At 33.0% G+C, this 24,582-nt stretch overlaps 1 protein-coding gene across 1 annotated transcript; it reads right to left on the bottom strand.

Moving 5' to 3' along the window:
* Positions 1–966: 966 nt before the first annotated feature.
* Positions 967–24,247, bottom strand: LOC132727781 (RNA cytosine-C(5)-methyltransferase NSUN2-like). The gene is made up of 22 exons (XM_060713363.1): positions 24,151–24,247; positions 23,766–23,860; positions 23,094–23,195; positions 22,366–22,471; positions 21,447–21,518; positions 20,987–21,071; positions 20,062–20,204; positions 18,451–18,500; positions 17,629–17,703; positions 16,933–17,060; positions 16,417–16,493; positions 15,767–15,894; positions 11,185–11,282; positions 8,957–9,169; positions 8,014–8,320; positions 6,971–7,096; positions 6,486–6,612; positions 5,713–5,793; positions 5,022–5,160; positions 2,837–2,876; positions 2,194–2,321; positions 967–1,698 (listed from the first exon to the last, which is right to left on the bottom strand). Exons 1-22 carry the CDS (start codon positions 24,235–24,237, stop codon positions 1,436–1,438), a joined length of 2,670 nt encoding a protein of 889 aa, XP_060569346.1. The 5' UTR covers positions 24,238–24,247; the 3' UTR covers positions 967–1,435.
* Positions 24,248–24,582: the final 335 nt, after the last annotated feature.

Here is a 24,582-nt window from a genome sequence, read left to right on the forward strand (position 1 = left end):
AAATGTTGCAGGCTCAGTTTTATTAAGCCATGCAAATTCATGGTAAAGTATTCATAAAAATATAGATGGCCATGTTACAGCAGTTTTTGCAGAAAATCGGATAGCTTTCAACATCCGGATACTGGTACACCTTGTAAAAACAACCATTCTGTGCAACAGATAAACGTAATATATAAAATTAATAGGATAATCGTTTATAACAGTCCATTACCTATCCTTATACTAATTGGCAGGTGAACTTTCTTCTTATAGGAAAATTTTGAAAATATATAAATGAATGAACGAATGGATACATGTACGGCATCAATGTAGACCACAACGATATTCGAAATCCGGGTTTTAGTATTCAAACTTCTCAAGTGTGTCGAAAGGATTTGCGAAATTGTGTAAATATATCACGCTGATATTTCGCGTGTTGATAAAAATACTGTAATGTATATGATTTGAAAGGAAAATATTTCTATGTGACTTTTCACGGAAATGGGCTGTACAATGATTGCGTAAAAAAACCAATAAAATGTCGGCTGTAGAAATCGAAAGGAATTTTGTCACGTGACTTTTGCCCCATGCTACCGAAAACTACCCATCACAATATCACGGCGTTGAGACGCCGTGAAATAAAAACATTTACTTGTTGTTTAGCATGATACAAATCTGAAATCATACAAATTAAAAAGTTCAAATTGTTTAAAAAGATTTGAGCTGCGTCACGACAAAATCAACATTGTGTGTTTGCGACCAGTATGGATCCAGACCAGCCTGCGCATCTGCGCAGTCTGATAGGGATCCATGCTGTTTGCTGTCATTTTCTCCACTTGTAATAGAGTTGGTAAGCGAACAGCATGGATCCTGATCAGACTGAGCGAATGCACAGGCTGGTCTGGATCCATGCTGGTCTCCTGATTAGACTGCACAAATGCACAGGCTGGTCCAGATCCATGCTGGTTGCAAACCCACTATGTTGGTTTTGTCGTGACGCGGTTCATATATACAAAGGTAAGAATAAAAGTCATTCCTTATTTTGCTGAATCTTTTTAGTTTAAAAAATTCCTGATGTCAATGACTTGTGATAAGAACTTGAATATGCCAGCAGTATTTAGGTAGACAAAGACTGTGGACCTGACCTTTATTGTTGACAACTTCATTTTAGGCTTCTAATATTGCTTCCATATTTTAATCCTGAAATAATAACAAATGAACAGTTTCATAACTCAATTCAGGACAGGTCCATTGCAATAATTTATTGACATGTTTGTCAATTGATAAAGACTCAAGTTTTACATCAGAATCTCAAATTGGAAGTATAATTAATCTGAACACGGTGTAAACTCCTCAACAAATCACTATATCAACATCCCTCTATACTCTTCAATTTTCCCCAGCTAAAATTTCATTTTCAACAGACTGGTGAAGTTATCTCTATTAAATTTGTCAGCTACTTAGTCTCATCAACATTTGCTTGTCCCTCGCTTTCCAATTTCCCCTCATTTCCAGCATCATTTGACTCTCCATTCAAAGATTCGCTACCATTTCCCTCCTCTATTTCATCGGCCTCGGCCCCTCGAGATTCCTCAGTCTCTTTATTCCATTGCTCTACTTCAGCTTCATCACCAGACGGCACTCCAACAGGTGTTTCTGTACCAGCTACCGAAGATGTATTAGAGTCTCTTGATAATTTCATTTCCTGGACTTGAGCCTCTATATAGATAAATCAAAGATGTAATTCAGAGATGCTTAATGGTTCATTAAAAATGTCGCAGGATTTATATTCATAGAAGTTGTCAATTAAAATCTCATTAAAGTCTGATATTTGCTTTTGCTCTGTTATTATACCTAGCAAAATGAAGTTCAGCATCTGTCACAATATGATTTTAATGAAATTATTAAGTTGTGAAAGCACTAAGTAAACATAACTAAATACATGATAGCAATAGATACATACCCTGATTTTTAATTTATATCAAATGATCTTAGCAGTGTCACGACAAAACCAACATATTGGGTTTGCGACCAGCATGGATCCAGACCAGCCTGCACATCCGTGCAGTCTGATCAAAATCCATGCTATTTGCTATCAGATTCTCTACTTGTCATGTAAGCACTGTTATGTCATATTTTACATTTCATTAACGAAACCAACAAACATTGAAAAAAATTATTCTTCATTTCCCAGACAGTTCCAACATTACTCACGTATATCTGTTAACTCCACCCCACACAGTCGTAGGTAATGTGACCTCTCATCCTTCCCGACAAATGACCTCACCGACGTCTTTCCTCGCCAACCACAGAAAATAATCTCAACATTCGGCTCTGGATCACTGAAAACATACATACAACATGAAACTTGCAAACATATTTAATTTTGATCTTTGTTTTAGATTTAAGTTCATGTACCTTACAGTTTTTCAGTCAAATACTAGCCGCCAAAAGGCAGTTAACCTAATAAGCCTTCTATTATTTCGTATGGTATACATTGAAATTCGCCAAATTGTTTTTAGATTGACTCCTAGAATTAATTTCAAGAATCTAAAGTCTCAAAATTCTCCAGACATAATTTAATGATGCATCATTTAGACTATCTGCATTACAACAATGCTAGTTTTAAAAAATCATCATTTTTAATTCCTGCATCAAAGAAATATGCAGTTATTTAAAATCTTACAATCCATTCAACAAGTTGTTTTGATAAAACCCAAGAGTAATCAGAAACACGTGGCCAACCCATTATCATATTTGTACTGATTTAACAACTTCACAACTTTATTGTGATATTAGTAATAATTACTGGTAGTATTAACAAAACTTATAGAAACAAAATAATAAGCAAGCATACCTTTCGCTAGGTTTAAAGTGAAAAAGAGTGCTGCCAGGGTCTGAAATGAAAGAATAAATTTCATCTTATAACAAGGTATGTTTGTAAAACATGTATGCCCCCTATCAGCAGCCAATTAGTCATGTGATAAGGTTATTATGCATGACGTCTGACCCAGTGATCAAACAATTAATAAGGGTTATAAAGTATCTACTGGTCATGACCTTGACCTTTGACCCCTTAAACCAAAACTCAATAGGGGTCATCTGCTGGTCACGACCAATCATCATACAAAGTTTGAAGTTCCTAGGCCTAGGCGTTTTTAGTAAATTGATCAGAAACCGTTTTTACCTACAAGGTCAATGTGACCTTGACCTTTGACCCCTTGACCCCAAAATCAATAGGGGTCATCTGCTGGTCATGACCAATCACCATGCCAAGTTTGAAGTTCTTAGGCCTAAGGGTTCTCTTATTATTGATAGGAAACCGTTTTTAACATACAAGGTCAATGTGACCTTGACCTTTGACCCCAAAATCAATAGGGGTCATCTGCTGGTCATGACCAATCACCATGCCAAGTTTGAAGTTTCTAGGCCGAAGCGTTCTTTAGTTATTGATCAGAAACCGTTTTTACTTACAAAGTCATTGTGACCTTGACCTTTGACCCCTTGATCCCAAAATCAATAGGAGTAATCTGCTGGTCATGACAAATCACCATACCAAGTTTGAAGTTCCTAGGCCTAAGCGTTCTTGAGTTATTGATCAGAAAGCATTTTAACTTAAAAGGTCAATGTGACCTTGACCTTTGACCCCAAAATCAATAGGGGTCATCTGCTGGTCATGACCAATCACCATGCCAAGTTTCAAGTTTCTAGGCCGAAGCGTTCTTTAGTTATTGATCAGAAACCGTTTTTACTTACAAAGTCATTGTGACCTTGACCTTTGACCCCTTGATCCCAAAATCAATAGGAGTAATCTGCTGGTCATGACAAATCACCATACCAAGTTTGAAGTTCCTAGGCCTAAGCGTTCTTGAGTTATTGATCAGAAACCGTTTTTACTTAAAAGGTCAATGTGACCTTGACCTTTGACCCCTTCACCTAAAACTCAATAGGGGTCATCTGCTGGTCATGACCAATCATCACACAAAGTTTGAAGTTCCTAGGCCTAAGCGTTTTTAGTAAATTGATCGGAAACCGTTTTTACCTACAAGGTCAATGTGACCTTGACCTTTGACCCCTTGACCCCAAAATCAATAGGGGTCATCTGCTGGTCATGACCAATCACCATACCAAGTTTGAAGTTCCTAGGCATAAGGGTTCTTAAGTTATTGATCCGAAAGCATTTTTACCTACAAGGTCAATGTGACCTTGACCTTTGACCCCTAGACCCCAAAATCAATAGGGGTCATCTACTGATCATGACCAATCACCATCTCAAGTTTGAAGTCCCTAGGCCTAAGGGTTCTTTCATTATTGATCGGAAACCGTTTTTACCTACAAGGTCAATGTGACCTTGACCTTTGACCCCTTAACGCCAAAATCAATAGGGGTCATCTGATTGGTCATAACCAATCACCATACCAAGTTTGAAGTTCCTAGGCCTAAGGGTTCTTTTGTTATTGATCAGAAACCGTTTTTAATTAAAAGGTCAATGTGACCTTGACCTTTGACCCCTTGACCCCAAAATCAATAGGGGTCATCTACTGGTCATGACCAATCACCATACCAAGTTTGAAGTTCCTAGGCCTAAGGGTTCTTTAGTTATCACTCGGAAACCATTTGGTCTACGGACCGACGGACCGACAAGTGCAAAGCAATATACCCCCTTTTTTTCAAAATGGGGGCATAATGATTGTCTTCAAACATAATTGTATCTCACTTCATACAAACGATAAAGAAAAACATGATCTCACTTCATGGAAATGATAAGAAAAATTATGGTAATAATGCACTATAGAGTGAAAATAATGTTCAAAACTTAATGGCAAACATTAAAGAAGAAAGCTACTGCAATGTAAATGCTGTTCAAATCAATAAAGCATAACATGTTTAAAATTAACTTTAAGGGTTTTCAATTTCAAAACACATAAATTAAGCTGCTCAAGGTATACAGCTCCTAGTTTGACTGCACATTGGTCGATCACAATACAGGGGACATAGGCTCGCAATTATCACTTTAAAGGTTCAAAGAGTTTATTCCTTACCCATAGCATATACACTCTCCTGTGCTGAAGGTGACAATTTACAGATGAACGGGTTTTCCTGACTAAGAATTGTAATGATATCTTGTTTGGTCAGTGATACACGTCTACCTCTTATGTGTTGATGAATCGCTAACAATCCCTGATAATAATGAAAAACTGCATATGTAATTTTATATTATAAATGAACTACAAACTGTTTAAGTTAAAATATGAAACAGTAAAGGGGGTCAAGTGGTGTATGTGTTTCACAACCATGGAATCATGTATTTAAACCCTATTGCTGTCCCAACCATGTTTCCTCATTTGGCTCTAATGCTAGTCAATTCAACTAGTGTTCAATTAAGTTTTGTTTGTTTGGTTTTTAACGCCAATTTCAACACATTATTTTAGTCATATCTTGGTGATGTGTCCCCCTAACAGACTTTTCTGAATAGCTAACCAGTAATTACAAATTTCTCTACATTAGATTACATATAAGGAACAATATTACAAACCAATTGTCAAAGAGAAATTTCACCTGTCCTGAGGACGGAACCATTTTTTTTTTTAAACTAACAAATATTTTCACAAAAAGAAAGGCAAAATGATTCTATCAGAGCACAGGTAAACAGTTTTCTACAACTTTCAATAATTCACATATCAGTTCTACTTTTCAATATAAAGTATAAATATTATCATATGTATATCTTACATCTTGAGAAAGTCTGAAATCACAGTCTGGTACAAGAGGTGATGGTGCATTACTAAAACATTTCACACCTAGATTGATGAACTGAAAAAGACAAATTTCATTCAAAACATTGTAGTAAAGATTTCAAAGAAATCTACTATTGGGTTGTATCAATCAAGTATTCAATCAATGTAAAATAACAAATTTATGACACGGAATAAGATCAATGTAAAATAACAAGCCAATGGAGGAAAAAAGGAGCATTATGACATTTTTCAGACAAATATTTGGTTAATTATGGTTGTGTATATTTGATACTCTGAAGATATTTTTATAAATATTCAACACCCAGTCTAAATAAAAGTTCGATATTTCAAATGGTATTAAAGTTTGTTTGTTTGTTTGTACTCATTAAAACCCAATATTAACACATTTTTGGTGTTATCTTGGTAGTTGATCAACCATATTGGTTTTCCTGGATAACTAATCAGTAATTACCATTTTCTCTACAAATGACTGACTTGTAATCCTAAATGATTACTGAATCAGCAGTTTTTAAATCCTCAAGTCACACAGTAAGTTACCTTAAGTTACTGCCATAATTTTGTCAAAAGCCTTGTTAGAATTGTGTGGACAGTGACCTCCTATTATGCTCTCAAATAAATGTATGAAATTTCAACCCTTCAGCAGTTTTGGAGATACCAACTTGCATACAAAAATGGGTTAGTACAATAGCTTTTCCTATTCTTTGAATAGTCGAGCTAAAATTTTATAAAATTGATGTTTTAACTGACCTTGACACGTTCACTATTACAGATGACTAGGTTACGTATGGGTTTAGAGACGTAATACAGAATACGCTTCATATTCCTATACATGATCTGTTCTATACCTAAATCTTCTGATATTTCATAAAATTGCCTGAAAAACAAACAATTAACCTACTATATACATGCATTCCATCTTTATCTTATCAAATTTACTGTACATATTTCCGAATTTTGCATCAAAGAGACTTGTCGACCGTATAGATATGTTGAAGTGAAGCATCTAGGAATACCAGATATTTTTCTATAACTCGCTAAGGACTAATATCATGCAACTCAAAAGCAAATATGGAGTGGAAAAAGTATGTATGAATTTTGTATGTATACATGTAATAATCCTTTTAATTAACTTAATAACTTGTATATTTCCTATATATTGCTAATTATAGCTTACAACCTATATTTTCTATGCATTATGTGTAAATACTTTTTCAATAATTTTATTATCTTACTGTATACTGGGCCATATAGGATCATTTTTGGAGCAGAACAGGAACGGGTCTTCTTTATGTCCGAACATGACCACTTTTATCTCCTCTTCTTTGCTCTCCATCCTCATTTTCTTAGCTGGTGGCGGCCTGGAATATAACAACAGTATCGTCAAAAATATGTTAATCAATGCTGCAAAAAAAATAGCATTACAACAAATGTGTATAGTGTGAACGAAACCATAAATTCCCGGAGATCATGTTTGTGTCATGAAAATATATCAAACAGTAAATATTGCAGATTGGATAATTCATATCTGGATCTTACATTGGATGCCGCTACAGACCAGAATATAGAGGTCAAAACTGTTTACACCAGTATTGAGGTTGTGCAGAGTTTCTGCTTATCAGTTACCTGAGAGCTGGATATTCTGGTCGAATACCGCAGCCGACGTTTGATTCTTTTTCTTGCATATTACATAGAAAAAATATTTCAAAAAAAATTATGAAAAATAATATTTTCATTTGGCACTTTTTTCTTATAGCAGCTTATGAATTTACAACTTCATTCATAACGTCAAAATGACGTTATTTTATGAATGCAATTCATTCATAAAAGGCATGCCTGAATGACGTCATTTAAAGTACGCAATTTGTCTTACTAGAAGGGTGTGAGACAGGTTTTTCTAGCACCAGTGTTAACAGTAGATAAACCTGTCTGATATGCAAGAAAATCTGGGAGACTTCTGAACAACAACAAAAATATTATCAATTATTAAATATTATAGCTAGCTTGTTTGTTAGGACTACCTTTGTTAAACACATGTACAAAATGTAGTGTGGAAGCAGTTAACTGAAAATTTATTCCAGTACCAATGTTTTTTTGGCAACTCCACCTCAAAAGTTGCTTTTATGCAATTAACTATAGTAAAAGAACATAATACAGTTAATAAATTTTATAAATAAAGCATGGCCAGCTTTGCTTTATGACCATCTGTTTAAATAAGACATTCAAGAACCCTTAAAACAAACACACAAAAAGAAACAACAACTCTAAGTACACATACTTATCATCAGCTGTCTGTCCTGCTGCCCCAGTTTCATTATCCCCACTTTTCTGCGGGTCCTCACTTTTCAAAACTTCATTTTTATTGTCAGTATTTACATTACTATCACTCTTCTCACTATTATCTTTAACTTTATCTACATTCTCTGTCCTATCAGAGTTATCATTTTCATTCTGTTTATCAACAGTGTCTTCAGTTTTTATGGTGTCAGTATTCTGTGTTTCCATGGCAACAGGTGCAGTGTCAGAGTTCTCTGTTTTAACCTCATCAGATTTTTGTGTTAAGCTTTCTTTCTCTTCTAATAATTCTGAAAATGGAAGGAAATTTCATAAAATAATTTTTAGTAAGGTTTGTAATAATTGTCCTCATACAGACATTGTTAAGATCTTGTTGAAAACAGAAAAGATTCTAAAAATATAAAAATGTCACAAAACTGTGCAAATATTTTTCAGTATTTAAGAATTTAAAAAACTTGTTTTGGAAAAATATAAATGTCACCTGAATGACCTTGATGCTGAATTAAAAAAAAAATTCAGGAAATTCCCTAATATAAACGTTATTTCTTCGCAAATTTAGAACAGAGACATTTGTGTATTATGACTTAATTCAATGACCTTTAGTATAAACATTAAATTCTTAAATAAAAAAAAATTCTGTTGACGTGATATATTTAGTACTCTATTCAACAGATTCAGGACAGAGGCATTTTATGAACACCATTAAAAACACTTAAAACTAATGTAAAATACTTACACTTTAACTAATGTAAAATACTTTTCAAAAAAAAAAAAAGGAACAACAAAACTTTGTTACTCTTGCACCCCGTTACTACAAGGTCAAAGGTCTCAACCTGCTATATTAATAGGATATTGTACTCTTTCAATAGATTTGGGACAGAAGTATTTGTATTTTAGGACCACAACTTGTATCAAAATGGTCTTACTTCTATCCTCAACCTCCTTCTTGTGTTTCCTGCCCGCTAAATGGCTGTTATAGTCATTCCTGCCCTGTAGTTTTGCATTACACAAGTTACATCTGGCATATGTGTAAAGTCCACCATGGTTCCGCACACCAAACGTGAAGTGTTCCGACCCTTTGATTTTCTTCTCAGCCTCATCAAGCCTAACTTTTGGATTGATAATTGGGTCAACACGCCCTTAAAAGAAAGTTATTTTTTGCAGTTTGGTGTATTTTCATAAAACAAAATTATGACCTAGAGTATAGTTTGTAATAAAATTCTACACAAGGAAGAAGGAAACAATACAAATTACAACAATGAAGAAGCAATTCCTCATATGTTTAAACTAAAGCCTCATTATTTTCAAGAAGCAAAATATCAATATATTTTGACAAATTCAAATATATTTACTACTATAATTATATCCCTCTAAGGTCATTTTTTATCTCAAATCTTAACTTCATATATCCATTTTTCAACTCCACTCATTTTTTACATTAATTATTTGAGACCAACAACATATTTTTGACATATTCTTTTGCAAGCCTGTAAGTCATACTATAAGTAGATACATTAGGAAATAAAGAAGTTATTTAAACAAGAGCTGTCGGTAGGACAGCAACGCTCGACTATTCTTAGTGCTTGATAGTAAAAAAAATGCTTGATACAGTTACCTCCTCCTGTTTACAGGTTGGGGTCATGATGGTGAACAAGTGTGCAAAGTTTCAAAGCCATATGTCAATGGACTTTGAAAATATTTGAACTATAACAAAAACTTTAACGTAAATTCTAAGTCGAAAAAGGGGCATAATTCTGTCAAAATGCTTGATAGAGTTACCTCCTCCTGTCTACAGGTTGGGGTCATGATGGTGAACAAGTGTGCAAAGTTTCAAAGCCATATGTCAATGGACTTTGAAAATATTTGAACTATTACAAAAACTTTAACGTAAATTCTAAGTCGAAAAAAAGGGCATAATTCTGTCAAAATGCTTGATAGAGTTACCTCCTCCTGTCTACAGGTTGGGGTCATGATGGTGAACAAGTGTGCAAAGTTTCAAAGCCATATGTCAATGGACTTTGAAAATATTTGAACTATTACAAAAACTTTAACGTAAATTCTAAGTCGAAAAAGGGGCATAATTCTGTCAAAATGCTTGATAGAGTTACCTCCTCCTGTCTACAGGTTGGGGTCATGATGGTGAACAAGTGTGCAAAGTTTCAAAGCCATATGTCAATGGACTTTGAAAATATTTGAACTATTACAAAAACTTTAACATAAGTGGTTACGCCGACGCCGACACTCGGGTGACTGCAATAGCTCTACTTATTCTTATCGAATAGTCGAGCTAAAAAGACATTTTTTTTCATAAAAATTCTAAGTTCAAGGGAGGTAATACTGATAATTTTTGTGCTGGTGGAGTTGTAAACCTTGTCACATATGATATGGTTGATGACCAGAAACTTATATTTAAAGTTTGAAGTAAACACCTTAAGAAGTAAAGAACTTATAGTGAAAAAGCTGAAAAATTTAAAGAAGAAAAATCTTGAAATTCAAGCTATTTGTTGCCATAGCAACCAGAATTTTCAACATAGGAAGAAAAGAAAAAGATGTGCATAATCTCCAGACTACCCATATTTCAAGTTTCATAAAAATATTTTCAGTACTTTTTGAGTTATCGCGGGATCCAGTTTTGTGGACTGACAGACAGAAGGACAGACAGACGGACGGAGGGTTAACCTAAAGTCCCCTCCAGTTAAACCAGTAGGGGACTAATAAACTGGACATTCACGATGAGATTATTTTGTTTTGTTTTGGGTTTTACGTCACATCCACACATTATAGGTCATATCGCGACGTTCCAGCTTTACTGGTGGAGGAAGACCTCGGGTGCCCTTCCATGCATTATTTCAGGCACGAACGGGCACCTGAGTAGAACCACTGACGTTCCGTAAGCTAGCTGGATAGCTTCCTCACATGAAAGAATCCAAAGTCCCTGTCGGGATTCAGACCCACAGCAGTGAGGGGCAAGTGGTTTGAAGTCAATGACCTTAACCACTGGGCCACTTTAGGCAATTGATTTGAAGCAAATGCAGCTTCCAGAAAAGGATATAAAATTTAAATATATATGATTATGGTGAAATTAAGAAAACATCAGTTATCATCTTACTGAATGAAGAAGAAAGATTTAGACTTTTGTAAGAGATATACATACTGTTGACTCTACCAGATGACCATGGTAATTCTTGTGTTTTATGTATCACAGCTATAAAGAAAGCTCCAGTATTCTGTTGATGTGGTAACACTCTTATACTGGAAAATATATCAATATTCTACTGTTAAATACACACATCAAGATAAATATTAAAAGATTAATACAAATATATGGATGTATGTATAAAATTATAACAGAGAGAACATTGTCGGTTATGTAAAAACAATGTGATAGTTTTTTGATATACATGTATATAAATCATAACCAGCATTAAGACAGGTGAACAATGTAAAAGTATTAAAATGAATTACCTATTACCTGTTGTTTTTGTTTTTCTTCATTTTTAGTTTATGTGACGACGCACCAACACAGTATATGTCATATGGTGATTTGCGAGGTTTAATTGTCGAGGAAGACTTCCCTTCCAAGCATTATTTCAGGCACAAACAGGCACCCAAGTAGAACCACCAACATTTCTACCTGTTCAGATACAAACTGACTTGAGTAGAACCATTGAGCTCCCACAAGCTTCCACAAGCCAGATGGAGCGCTTCCTCACTTCTAATGCACATCTAACAAGAGCCACCGCCGGGCGGGGGCAACGCTCGACTTTTTACTTTTTCTAAACGCAAACATAGAAAGGTTTGAACATATACTGACGTTTCCTTTTTATAAATTTAGTTGGTCTGTCTTGTCACATTAGTTTTGTTTATATATTTTGTATATATATGAATAGAAACATTAAGCATATTTCTAAAAATAGCAACAGTACGCAATTTCTTAAAATAGCAACATGACGCAATTTCTAAAAATAGAAAAAAATGATGCAATTTCTAAAAATAGAAAAAAATGACATAACTTCTAAAAATAAAAAAATGACGCAATTTCTAAAAATAGCAACAATGATGCAATTTCTAAAAATAGAAAAAAAATGACGCAATTTCTAAAAATAGAAAAAATGACGCAATTTCTAAAAATAGCAACAATGCAGCAATTTCTAAAAATAGAAAAAATGACGCAATTTCTAAAAATAGCAACAATGACGCAATTTCTAAAAATAGAAAAAAAATGACGCAATTTCTAAAAATAGAAACAAGGAACATCGCAATGCGATGCAACCAGGTTTTCAGCAAAATATTTCACAGAAGCTTTGTCATGAAGGGGCATTTGTTTTTAATTGAACTTTTAGGAGGAATTATGGCTTTTTTTAATATTCCTCAAACAAAAATGATAAAGGGAAAAACTATACAAAGGGCCATAATGCGGTCAAATATTATCCAATCACAAAACCCCTACAATATGTGCCAGGCACTTGATAACAAAGCTTCTAAGAAAGTTTGGTCAAAATCCGTTGAGAAATGTAGGAGGAGTTGCGCACAGAAGAAATTGTTCACTATATATTCTATATAAGGAAAAAAAAACAAAGGGCCATAATTAGGTCAAATATATACCAATTGCAAAACCCTGGCAATATGTGTCAGGGCACTTGATGACAAAGCTTCTGAGAAAGTTTGGTCAAAATCCGTTGAGAAATGTAGGAGGAGTTGCGCACAGAAGAAATTGTTCACTATATATTTTATATAAGGAAAAAAAACAAAGGGCCATAATTAGGTCAAATATTATCTAATCGCAAAACCCCGACAATATGCGCCAGGGCACTTGATGACAAAGCTTCTGTGAAAGTTTGGTCAAAATCCGTTGAGAAATGTAGGAGGAGTTTGCGCACAGAAGAAATTGTTCACTATATATTCTATATAAGGAAAAAAAAAAAAAAGGGCCATAATTAGGTCAAATATATACCAATTGCAAAACCCTGGCAATATGTGTCAGGGCACTTGATGACAAAGCTTCTGAGAAAGTTTGGTCAAAATCCGTTGAGAAATTTAGGAGCAGTTGCGCACAGAAGAAATTGTTCACTATATATTTTATATAAGGAAAAAAAACAAAGGGCCATAATTAGGTCAAATATTATCTAATCGCAAAACCCCGACAATATGCGCCAGGGCACTTGATGACAAAGCTTCTGTGAAAGTTTGGTTAAAATCCGTTGAGAAATGTAGGAGGAGTTGCGCACAGAAGAAATTGTTCACTATATATTCTATATAAGGAAAAAAAACAAAGGGCCATAATTAGGTCAAATATATACCAATTGCAAAACCCTGGCAATATGTGTCAGGGCACTTGATGACAAAGCTTCTGAGAAAGTTTGGTCAAAATCCGTTGAGAAATGTAGGAGTTTGCGCACAGAAGAAATTGTTCACTATATATTTTATATAAGGAAAAAAAACAAAGGGCCATAATTAGGTCAAATATTATCTAATCGCAAAACCCCGACAATATGCGCCAGGGCACTTGATGACAAAGCTTCTGTGAAAGTTTGGTCAAAATCCGTTGAGAAATGTAGGAGGAGTTGCGCACAGAAGAAATTGTTTACGCCCGCCCGCCCGCCCGCCCGCCCGTCCGCCCGCCCGCCGACATACCTCAATCTAATAACCAGTTTTTTCCTTCGAAAAACCTGGTTTAAAAATGACGCAATTTCTAAAAATAGAAACAGTGACGCAATTTATATATATAGAGGATATTCAAGTTTTTTTCTATAATACATGATTTATTTTCATTGTGGTATGAAAATAAATATTTCATGAGTGGCGGTAGCCACGAGTGAAATATGGTAATTTTCATGCCACAAGATGAAAATAAATCGTGTATTTATAGAAAAAACTTGAATTTTCTGTTTATTATATACATTTTTCTCTTTTTTGCTATAAAATTTTGAAAAGACTTTTCCTTAAATTTTGCGTACTGGCAGAATTTAGAAGAAATTAGTTCGACAAGACATCAATGAAAGTACGGAAAATATGTTTCACTGCTTTGAAAAATATTTTTACGGTGAACATACAGAAAATGAAAATACGCATTTTATTTCATCAATATTTCTCAATATTTCATTTGTAAGTTATAATAAAATATATATATGTGTGTGTATATATATATACATGCATATATATATATATATATGCATGTATATATATATATATCTATAATATCTATATAACTATATATATATCTATATATATATATATATATATATATATATATATATATATATATATATATGCATATATTCAAAAAAAAAAAAATATATATATATATATTATATATATATATATATTTGCTAAATATATATATATATATATACACATGTATATATATGTATATATATATATTTTGATATATATATATATATATACATATATATATATATATATATACATGTATATATATATAATATATATATATATATATATATGCATATATATATTAAAAAAAAATATATATATATATATATATATATATATGTATATATATAAATTTTTTTTTTGAATATATATGCATATATATATATATATATATATATATATATGTGTGTGTATGTATATCTATATATATATATATATATATATATATATATGCATATTATATATTCAAAAAAAAAAAAAAAAATATTTATATATATACATATATATAATATATATATCAAATATATATATATATATATATATATATATATATAATACACATGTATATATATGTATATATTTGATATATATATATATATATATATATATATATATATATATATATATATATATATATATATATATAACCGCCTCCGTGGTCGAGTGGTTAGAGTCGATGACTTCTAATACAGTTACCTCTCTGGCGTGGGTTCGATCCCCGGGAGATGCTTTGGTAGTTTAGCGCAGAGGAAGGTAGTCAAGTACTGGTGTAACTCTCCAGGAACGATGGTTAGGAAACTACCCGCCTATATGACTGAAATACTGTTGGGAAAAAGGCGTAAAATGACACAAACAAACAAACAATATATATATACACACATTTATATAAATAGCAAAGTTACAGTCAGTTACTGCCAAAACAATGAAAATTTCAATAATTTGACCTTCAAAGACAATGTCATTTATGAGTGAAGGTCAAGGTCTTTCGGTATATCTTTAACAGTTATCTTTGAAGATTATTATGTTCAAGTTTGAAGACAATCCATTCAAAAATAACAAAGTTACAGCCAAAAATAGCCAAAAAAATTAAAATTTCAATAATTTGACCTTCAAAGTCAAGGTCATTGATGAGTGAAGGTCAAGGTCTGACTGGTTATTTTTAAGGGATATCCTTGAAGATTATCATGTTTCAAGTTTGAAGACAATCCATTCAAAAATAACAAAGTTACAGCCAATAACAGCATGAACAAGCAAAAAATTGGACTTTTAACCTTGAAGGTCAAGGTCATTTATGGATGAAGGTCAAGGTTAGTGTGGTCTACTGAAAGGTCTTGTCCCAAGGGTTGTTGTGGCCAAGTATGAAGACAATACACCAAGAAATAAAAAAGTTATGATCCAGGTACAAGTTTTCGGACGGCAACGGCAACGCCGACCTGACTATAACAATACCTCTACTTTTTTTTTCAAAAAAAAAAAAGTCGAGCTAAAAATTCAAAGTCCAGTACACACCTCATTTCATATACAGAACTATTTACAGACACCATACTAATACTACCACATACCATCTCTCTAATTTGGCGTCCTGTGCCTCTGTTATGATTGGTGGATAGATCGTACTGTCCCACAGGGACTTGAAATGTTCCGGAGCTTGTTCTTCAGTCTCATACCACTCTCCTTTCTTTGTCATAACCTGTAACAACATAGTGACAACCATATATGTATTATACATAACAACATAACCAAAGAATAAAGAATATATATGTTTTATATCCATCCATTTATTTCAGTCTATATTTTATACCCATCCAATTATTTTGGTCTATGTGGTTAAATTTTATTTTCTAGCTTTCTGCCAGTTCTTTTTAACTTAATTCTAGTACAAGTTCTACCATGAAAGAACACTGATGATCAGTTAGAGAACATTGAACATTCCATGAATACATCAATTTGAAATTTACATTGTAAACAAGAAATCAATTTGGCATTCAAATTATAACATCATTTTTTTTAAATAACTTATAAAGGCAGATGTAAAGAAGACTGCTCTTTAAAGAGCTAAGTAACAACCTAGGCTGTACACTTTTGCCTTATAAAACTACATTGTATAGTACAAACATAAATTGGCTATAACACCTAACTGCAAACATATAATAACACATTTTCAAGAATGTGTCTCTGAGCTAAGTGACAATCTTTAGAATTGTATACACACCTTCCAGGAGTATGTTCCCTTGCTGTAATTAAGTCCCGGCAATTTATCACTGACATCTACTAGCTCTATAGCTCCCTCTATAATAAGGTAGGATTTTAACAAATATACAATAATATAAGAACATTATTACCCCTTAGCTATGGAAGCCATTATGATTTTATTTTAACAGCTCTGTCACTTTTAGTAGCATTACAATATGACTAAAGTGCTAAATTGAGCAAACATTTTTATTGATTTTAAAGTACGGTAAATGGACTCATTTGTTTGAAAACTATCAACATTTTACCATAGATTCTGTTGTTATCCTTTTCATTTTCAAGCACATTTTCAGACAAATTAAAGTTTATTTCAAGCACTTTTGAAGAGAGTTACCAAATTCAAAGATTTTTAAGAACTTTAATGCTTTATTTTTAAGATTTTTTTTAAGAACAGACTCAAATTTAAGCACCTTCTCAGACTGTATGAACCCTGGATACTGTGAGAATACAAAATTTACAAATATGATTAAATACATACTGCACTGTTTTATAAGGGCTAAAATGACAGCTTCATCTTCTACTGGGTTGAGAGAACATGTTGAATATACTAGACGACCTCCCACTGCCAATAACTCTAATCCTCGCTGTAACACTTTCTTCTGAATCCTGAAATTTCAGTGACTAGTTACATTATTTCTTTCTTTAAAATTTATAAGTTTTCATACTTATTAATGCATCATAATTTACATTAATAATTTAGCTATCAAGCTACCAGGAAAATAATAAATAAGTAATTCTTGATAAGCATCAGTGTTTGAAAACCATTTTTCTTTTAACAAGGCAATTTTGATAGTTTTTCCACCAATATTATCATATTTTGTCATATGGTGGGGCACATTTTTAATTTTGTTTCCACCAATTTTAACACATTTTGTCATATGATGGGGGTCGGTCCACAGAACTTGTTTTCCTGGATAACAAACCAGTAATAATTAATTTCACTAAAAGAAACATACTTTAATCCTATACGATTTCTGAATCAGCAGTGAGAGAGACAAATGACCATTACACTCAATGTCCAAAGATCAATTATCACGGAGAAATTTCCCCCATCAAGGATAGAACCAGTGACCCCTGAGATACAAATCTGATGCTCTCCCTATTGAGCAAGGCTGATGGAGAGATAATCGTAAAAAGATTTTTCAATATAAAAAAAGGACAGATATTCACAAACCTGTGAAGGTTGTAGCCACCATTAACATGCCATTTCGTCCAGATATCTGGATTCTTTCGCATTGTTCCATCACCACTGTTGTAACAAATAAAACAAATAATTTCAAATGAGTAGTTATGTTACATGTATGTCAAATGTTATGACACTTTTCTTTATAAATACCATAGCTTTGGTAAAAAATTTTCATTGTCATGTACATGTAAAATGATATACATGTGTATCAAAAAGTTTACTGACAGCCTTAATAATATCTATGACACTAGTATAGGGACAAACCAGTCTATCTTTGTATCAAATCTCCACACAATAATTGAAAGTGAGTATAATGTTCCAAATTCAATGTAGGATAAATCTGTTAACCTGCTGGAACCAAAAGCTATTAGCCTTTGCCACTAGTATAGGGCCTAGTGATACTGCACAGATACTAGGCCAGTCAGCACATCCATTCAGTCTGACCAGGTTATGCACTGTTACACTAGCTCAATTTTTGTATTCTGATACCGAAATCTCTTAAACTTTAAGTGGAATATTCCAATTTCAAAGTATAGCAAATCCTTTACAAAATTTAAGCAGGTAAAAGGACATGGTTAGTTGTATTTGTTTGCTTGGATATAGATACAGACTGAAGGTTATAGTGAGGTGGATTAAAATATTCAACAAATTCTACGTAACTCTTCAAGACCAGTCATAAGGGTAAAACCAATAACCTGTCAGTCTTTTTCTTTGCTTAAAAACATGTACTTTTTCACTTTCTTAAGATATAACTTGTCCCTATCTACTATTTTTGCAGCAAAACTATTGAAAAAACATAAAACAATTTACCTGCAAGGTACATCACATAATATTCTGTCATACTTAATAACCTCTGCATCCTACAAAAAAAAACAAATAACACATTAATTCAGTAGTAATCACCATAAACTCTGGAAGAAAATACAGTAGAAACTCTGAAATCCAACCATTCCCCAATTCAAAATTTCTACTAAAGTGCCATAATTCTGTCAACAAGTGTGATGGGCCTTAGAACAGAGATCCCCTGTTGTGCTCTCAAATAAATGTGTTTCAAGTTTTAACCTATTCCCTTTCGTAGTGTTTAAGACACCATTTGCATGCAATAACTTAACCATAGTGTAACATCATTAGATGTGAACATATTTGGAAAACTTAACCGAAGTGTGACGCTGACTCTTGAGCCAGTACAATAGCTCTCCCTATTCTCTGAATAATAAAAGCCAATAACCAGGTTTCAAACCTTTCTTTGCCATGATTACATGACTCACAAATTAGACATAACAAGAGCTGTCCGTAAGACAGCGCGCTCGACTTTTTTAGTGCTTGCCTATAATACAAAACATTGACAGTTAAGGGCCATAATTCAAATAAAATCTTTGACAGAATTACCTTCTCCTGGACATGTTTGGGAATCATGATTGTAAACAAGTATTCCAACTTTCAAATTAATATCTCAAACACTTCAGTCAAAAAGTGGACTGGTACTAAAAACTTAACCAAGATTCTAAGTCGATAAAAGGCCTCAATTTTTAAAACAAATCCTTGACAGAGTTACCTTCTCTTGCGTACAGATGGGGGTAATGATGTGAAATAGCATTAAAAGTTTCAAAGCAATATCTCAAAGGGTTAAGGCAATAAGTGGATTTTACCCATATTCAATGTATTTTCTAAGTCAAAAAGGGGCATAATTCTGTCAAAAACCTTGACAGAGTTATGTCCTCTTGTCTGTTGATGAAGGTCGTGATGGTAAACAAGTATGGTCAGTTTCAAAGCAATACCTCCAATGGTTTTGAAATAAAGTGAGGTGGTACAAAAAACTTAACCAAGATTCTAAGTCGATAAAAGGCCTTAATTTTTAAAACAAATCCTGACAGAGTTACCTTCTCTTGCGTACAGATGGGGGTAATGATGTGAAAATAGCATTAAAAGTTTCAAAGCAATATCTCAAAGGGTTAAGGCAATAAGTGGATTTTACCCATATTCAATGTATTTTCTAAGTCAAAAAGGGGCATAATTCTGTCAAAAACCTTGACAGAGTTATGTCCTCTTGTCTGTTGATGAAGGTCGTGATGGTAAACAAGTATGGTCAGTTTCAAAGCAATACCTCCAATGGTTTTGAAATAAAGTGAGGTGGTACAAAAAACTTAACCAAGCTCAATACACTTTCTAAGTCAAAAAAGGGCCATAATTCTGTCAAAAACCTTGACAGAGTTATGTACTCTTGTCTGTAGATGGAGGTTATGATGGTGAACAAGTATGGTAAGTTTCAAAGCCATACTTGTAATACTTCTGAAATAAAGTGGGGTGGTACGAAAAACTTAACCAAGGTGTGACGCCAACGCTAACGCCGACGCCGACGCCGGGGCGAGTAGGATAGCTCCCCTTTTCATAGAAAAGTCGAGCTAAAAACAACAAATTAACCTCGTCATTGGATGTGAACATATTTGGAAGTATTCTAGCATCATGGTTGATAATCATACAGTTTGGACTCTGTATCCTCTTCACTTGATGAGTCATCAAATAACAGCGTTTATTATCCATATCGTTTGCGACAACATAACCACCTAAATACAGAAGAAGCATTTCAGCAAATAATAATTAAAAAAAAAATTATCTACACAGTACTCTTTCGATACTTTTTTCATATTTAAATTTAAATATTTTTTTTTAAAATAGGAGTGAAATAGGAACTTAAGATTTCAGTTTTTTATATCATCAATCTGCTTTTAAAGCATCAGTATCAGTTTTTATGTGGTTCATGCAAATCTGCAAATATATGCAGTATCACAAGACTCAATAATGTTGACTAATGAATTTAACCCGTAAATATCTGAAATGAACTTGTCCAACTTTCAATCAGGATATGCCACTGCATCATGGTCTGTACTGGTAGCATGGGTTAATCAGTTGCCACCTGCAGTCTGATGGATACTTATTTTTGATACTGTAATCCAATATATTTCATTAACTGTTGCATTGCAAACCAGGCCAAATCCACGATATTAATTCATTAAGACAAACATTAAGTCTTTTGTCTACTGGCAACATCAGATTCTACCCAAGCAATCAGTGTTGACAAAGATTTGGCACATCAATGCCATCTGATCATGGTCTTCACTGGCCTCTATTTAATCAGTACATATTTTGAAAATTTCCCTTCCCTATAACTGATGAATGGTTCTGTCCACATTGAAAGATGGACAAGTACATATAAAATATTTAGCTGGGTCAGGGTTAACTAGGTGATTATTACATAATGGTAAAGGACAATAGCAACAGTAAGATTGGTATCATGAAAGTAGGTAAATGAATATACATTAATATAAGATTTGTATTAAATACATACTTGGAACAGGGACATTATCATCACTGTGTAACATCTCTATCAGCTGAGCTGTCTTAGAACCTGGAGCTGCACACATGTCTAGTACCTGTCAAATACAATATAAATACAATCACAGTACAATAAAGGTTTATGCAGGGTGAAACAAAATGCCATCATGTAGAACTACTATTAATCAAATATCACAACATCAATATATCATCATCAGTCATTGATATTATCATTCAATTCAATATTAATTCATAATTCTGTTAAAATATATCCTTATGTTATAGGCCTTCGATAGAGAGCTCCTTTTGTACTCTCAAATAAGAGTGTGAAGTTTAAACTTATTCCCTTTGGTAGTGTTGGAGAAAGTAAACTTGCATGCAAAAACCCAATATGTGACAGTGACACCGGGTTGTGTATAACTGCTCTCCCTATTCTAAGAAAACTCAAGTTAAAAATGAGGTAAATGGGTTACCTTATGATGTGGCTGAACATCCATTAGTAATGGTGGCAACATACTCACAGCTTCCTGTCTGCTTATGTTTCCCTGAAATATATAATTATATACAATATGGTAACCTAACATTTGTAATTTTTCTTTACAGATGATCTTTGTTCACATCTTAATTGAATTTTTATTTTTGTTCATTTTGCCCCAAAACTAAACAATGCCCCAAACCCCTTCCAAAAAATAATTTTTTTAATAAACAGCAATTTTCTAATTTTTTTCTTCTAAAAAAACTAGTGGCAACAAAATTTAAACCTAATTAGTAATTATACAACATAATTATACAACAACCTATTTACAATACATTTTATATTGAGAAAAATATAAAAAATTAATGCGACTCCACTAAAGTTTTTTGACATAATGGGACCAATTTATCTTTAAAAGATTTGTGTACCATTTCAGGTTGGCCTGGACCAATAACAAATTTTCATGCCATTTTCTAGCTTACTTTTTACCAACCCAACTTCATTTTTCAAAGTTACACAAAAATGAAAACCCGAACAACCTTTTTCATTCATATTAGGGTAAGAATTGAACACAAAAAAATTGATATTCAATCTAATTCCGGGTGTTTTTTATCATCCTCTGCAGATTTTTCTATTTAATGGATTCATTTTGTTAATGTAAGAATAAGTGGAGCTTCTTTAAATGAGCCACGTCATGACAAAACCAACATAGTGCGTTTGCAACCAGCACGGATCCAGATCAGGATCCATACTGTATGCTTTCAGTTTCTCCACTTGTTATAGAGTTGGTAAGCGAACAGCATGGATCCTACTCAGACTGCGCAGATACGCAGGCTGGTCTGGATCCATGCTGGTCGCAAACCCACTATGTTGCTTTTGTCATGACCCGGTTCAAACAATTACAAAATCCTACATACACTCTCTGTTTCTGAGATGAGAAATCCATGTAAACTCTTCAAAGTGTTGTCATTCTTTATTTGCTTCTTGGTGAAATCCAGTTGCCAGGCAAGTTCACTTGGATACCTGACAAAAAAATCATTGTGTCATATTTCTGCACATTTGTAACATTGAATTTCATTGGATAATCAAGACAGTTAAATATCTTTATCTATATACCTAAAATTTCATTTTTTCCTAAAACAATGGAGTTATGTTGTAACATTAATTCATTATTAAAATTTCTTCAAAGGTTATATGTCTGTGTATATTAAGAACATCTATTGGCCATATAACCCTTGCCTTGTGGCTTTGGGTAAATAAGCTTACCATCAGTTATACTGGGTTATATAACCAGTCAAAAATCTTTATAACCAATAAAATACAGTCACTTTTAAAAGTTGAACAGGAGATACAAAACAGACATATTTAACAATAAAGATCCAAACTATTCTAATTTTATTTCAATACTGAAATATATTCAGTATTATACTGTTAAAATATTTTATTACTAAACATTTTTTTCAAATTTTGAGTATCAATATAAGGTCAGAAATAGTTTCCATATTTTAACAGTTTTTGTGGATAATATAAATCTTATGAAAGAATAGAAAATCCTGTGCTAGAAAGTCACATTCAAAAACTAGTTTATATAGAAATATTAATATTCAGATACAAGTTTACAAAATAAATATAGAAGAAAAGTTACCATGGCAACGATTTGGGCTCCAGTTTTGGAGTTCCATCATCTCTACTAATAAACTTGCTGAAATACTGTCCCTTGATTATCTTTAGCAATTCCTCAGCTTGACTGAATTAAAAATAAACATACATACAAATTCACTTACCATTTAAGGTATTTTCACTCAGGGACATAACAAGGTCCCATTCTCAATTCAAAATAATGTTGTTTTTTTTCCTCCAAATTTAAAAAGAAAAATTCCAACTGCTGCTAAACAAATGATTTCTTTTTAACTTTTAAGACAGACTGAACAATTTAGATATTTTTTGTCAAAAATTGTGACAGGTTATATGATCATACATATATGACTAAACTTGAAAGCCATTTATATGGTTTTTTTTTCAACATGTTTAAATTTCTCAAATATATTAAAACTCTGCATAGTTTTTCCCAATTTAACAAAATGTTGTTTTTTTTCCAAAGTACATGTAGCTGGCAAAGGCCCTGCCCTTTAAACCTGCTAAATGTGTGCAATGCATGTGCCCTGGATGATAATCAGCTGACACAATTGGTAAATTCTGTAAAATGTAGCCTTACATTCACACTTAAAATCTGGCTTCACAAAATGCTAAAACACTGCTTCACAATCACACTTAACTATTACATCACAATCAAGCTAATATAAAATCTTGCTCCTACTCTCTAGATCCAGTGATTCTAAATGTTGTAGGCAGCTGATGTCTCATTGTTTCTAAAAATATCTCCCATTCATCCTCTGGAACAATTCCAATGCCCTGCAAAATAATCAAACAATGCCCTGCAATATGATTAAATAATATACCCAGCAATATGATTAAACAATACCATGCAATATGTTTAAACAATACCCTGCAATATGTTTAAACAATGCCCTGCAATTGATATAACAATAACCTGCAATATGATTAAACAATACACTGCAATTGATTGAACAATACTTATTACAATACAAAGGGAATTTCAGTTGAAAATATACCTATTTTAGGCAAGGGGAAACTGCCTTTATTCTGCTGTAAAATATAGGGGGAAAAATCACTGTACATACCTTGTAAAACGTCTCAAATGCTTCATTTGATTTTGGTCCCAGAGTGTAAGATTTTGGTTTTCCCAGCTCTGGATTTTGTCTCTTCATTTCTTCCTGAAAATCGAACACCGTTATGTTTAATATTAAAAGGAAGATATAATTCTACACAAAATTTTGCTTCTAAAACTAATAAACTGACAATTTGGAATGTCATGTACCTACTTGTATATTTTGTACAGATATTTCAGTTTTTGAAAAGCAGGTAACATTTCAATAGAACAAGAGCAATATATGTCCGTCTTTTCTAATACGGGGAAGTCAAAGGACAGGACCACAAAGCAGGCTCGACCGTTGGCTTACTGCGGCTATTGACTACAATTGTATATTAAAAAGGAAATCAAATGAAAATCAATTAAAAAATATATAGATTTATAATATTTTTTTTATTATTCA

This window comes from Ruditapes philippinarum, unplaced genomic scaffold (assembly GCF_026571515.1).
Source record: "Ruditapes philippinarum isolate M1 unplaced genomic scaffold, ASM2657151v2 ctg5320_1_1_1_1, whole genome shotgun sequence".
Lineage (NCBI taxonomy): Eukaryota > Metazoa > Mollusca > Bivalvia > Venerida > Veneridae > Ruditapes > Ruditapes philippinarum.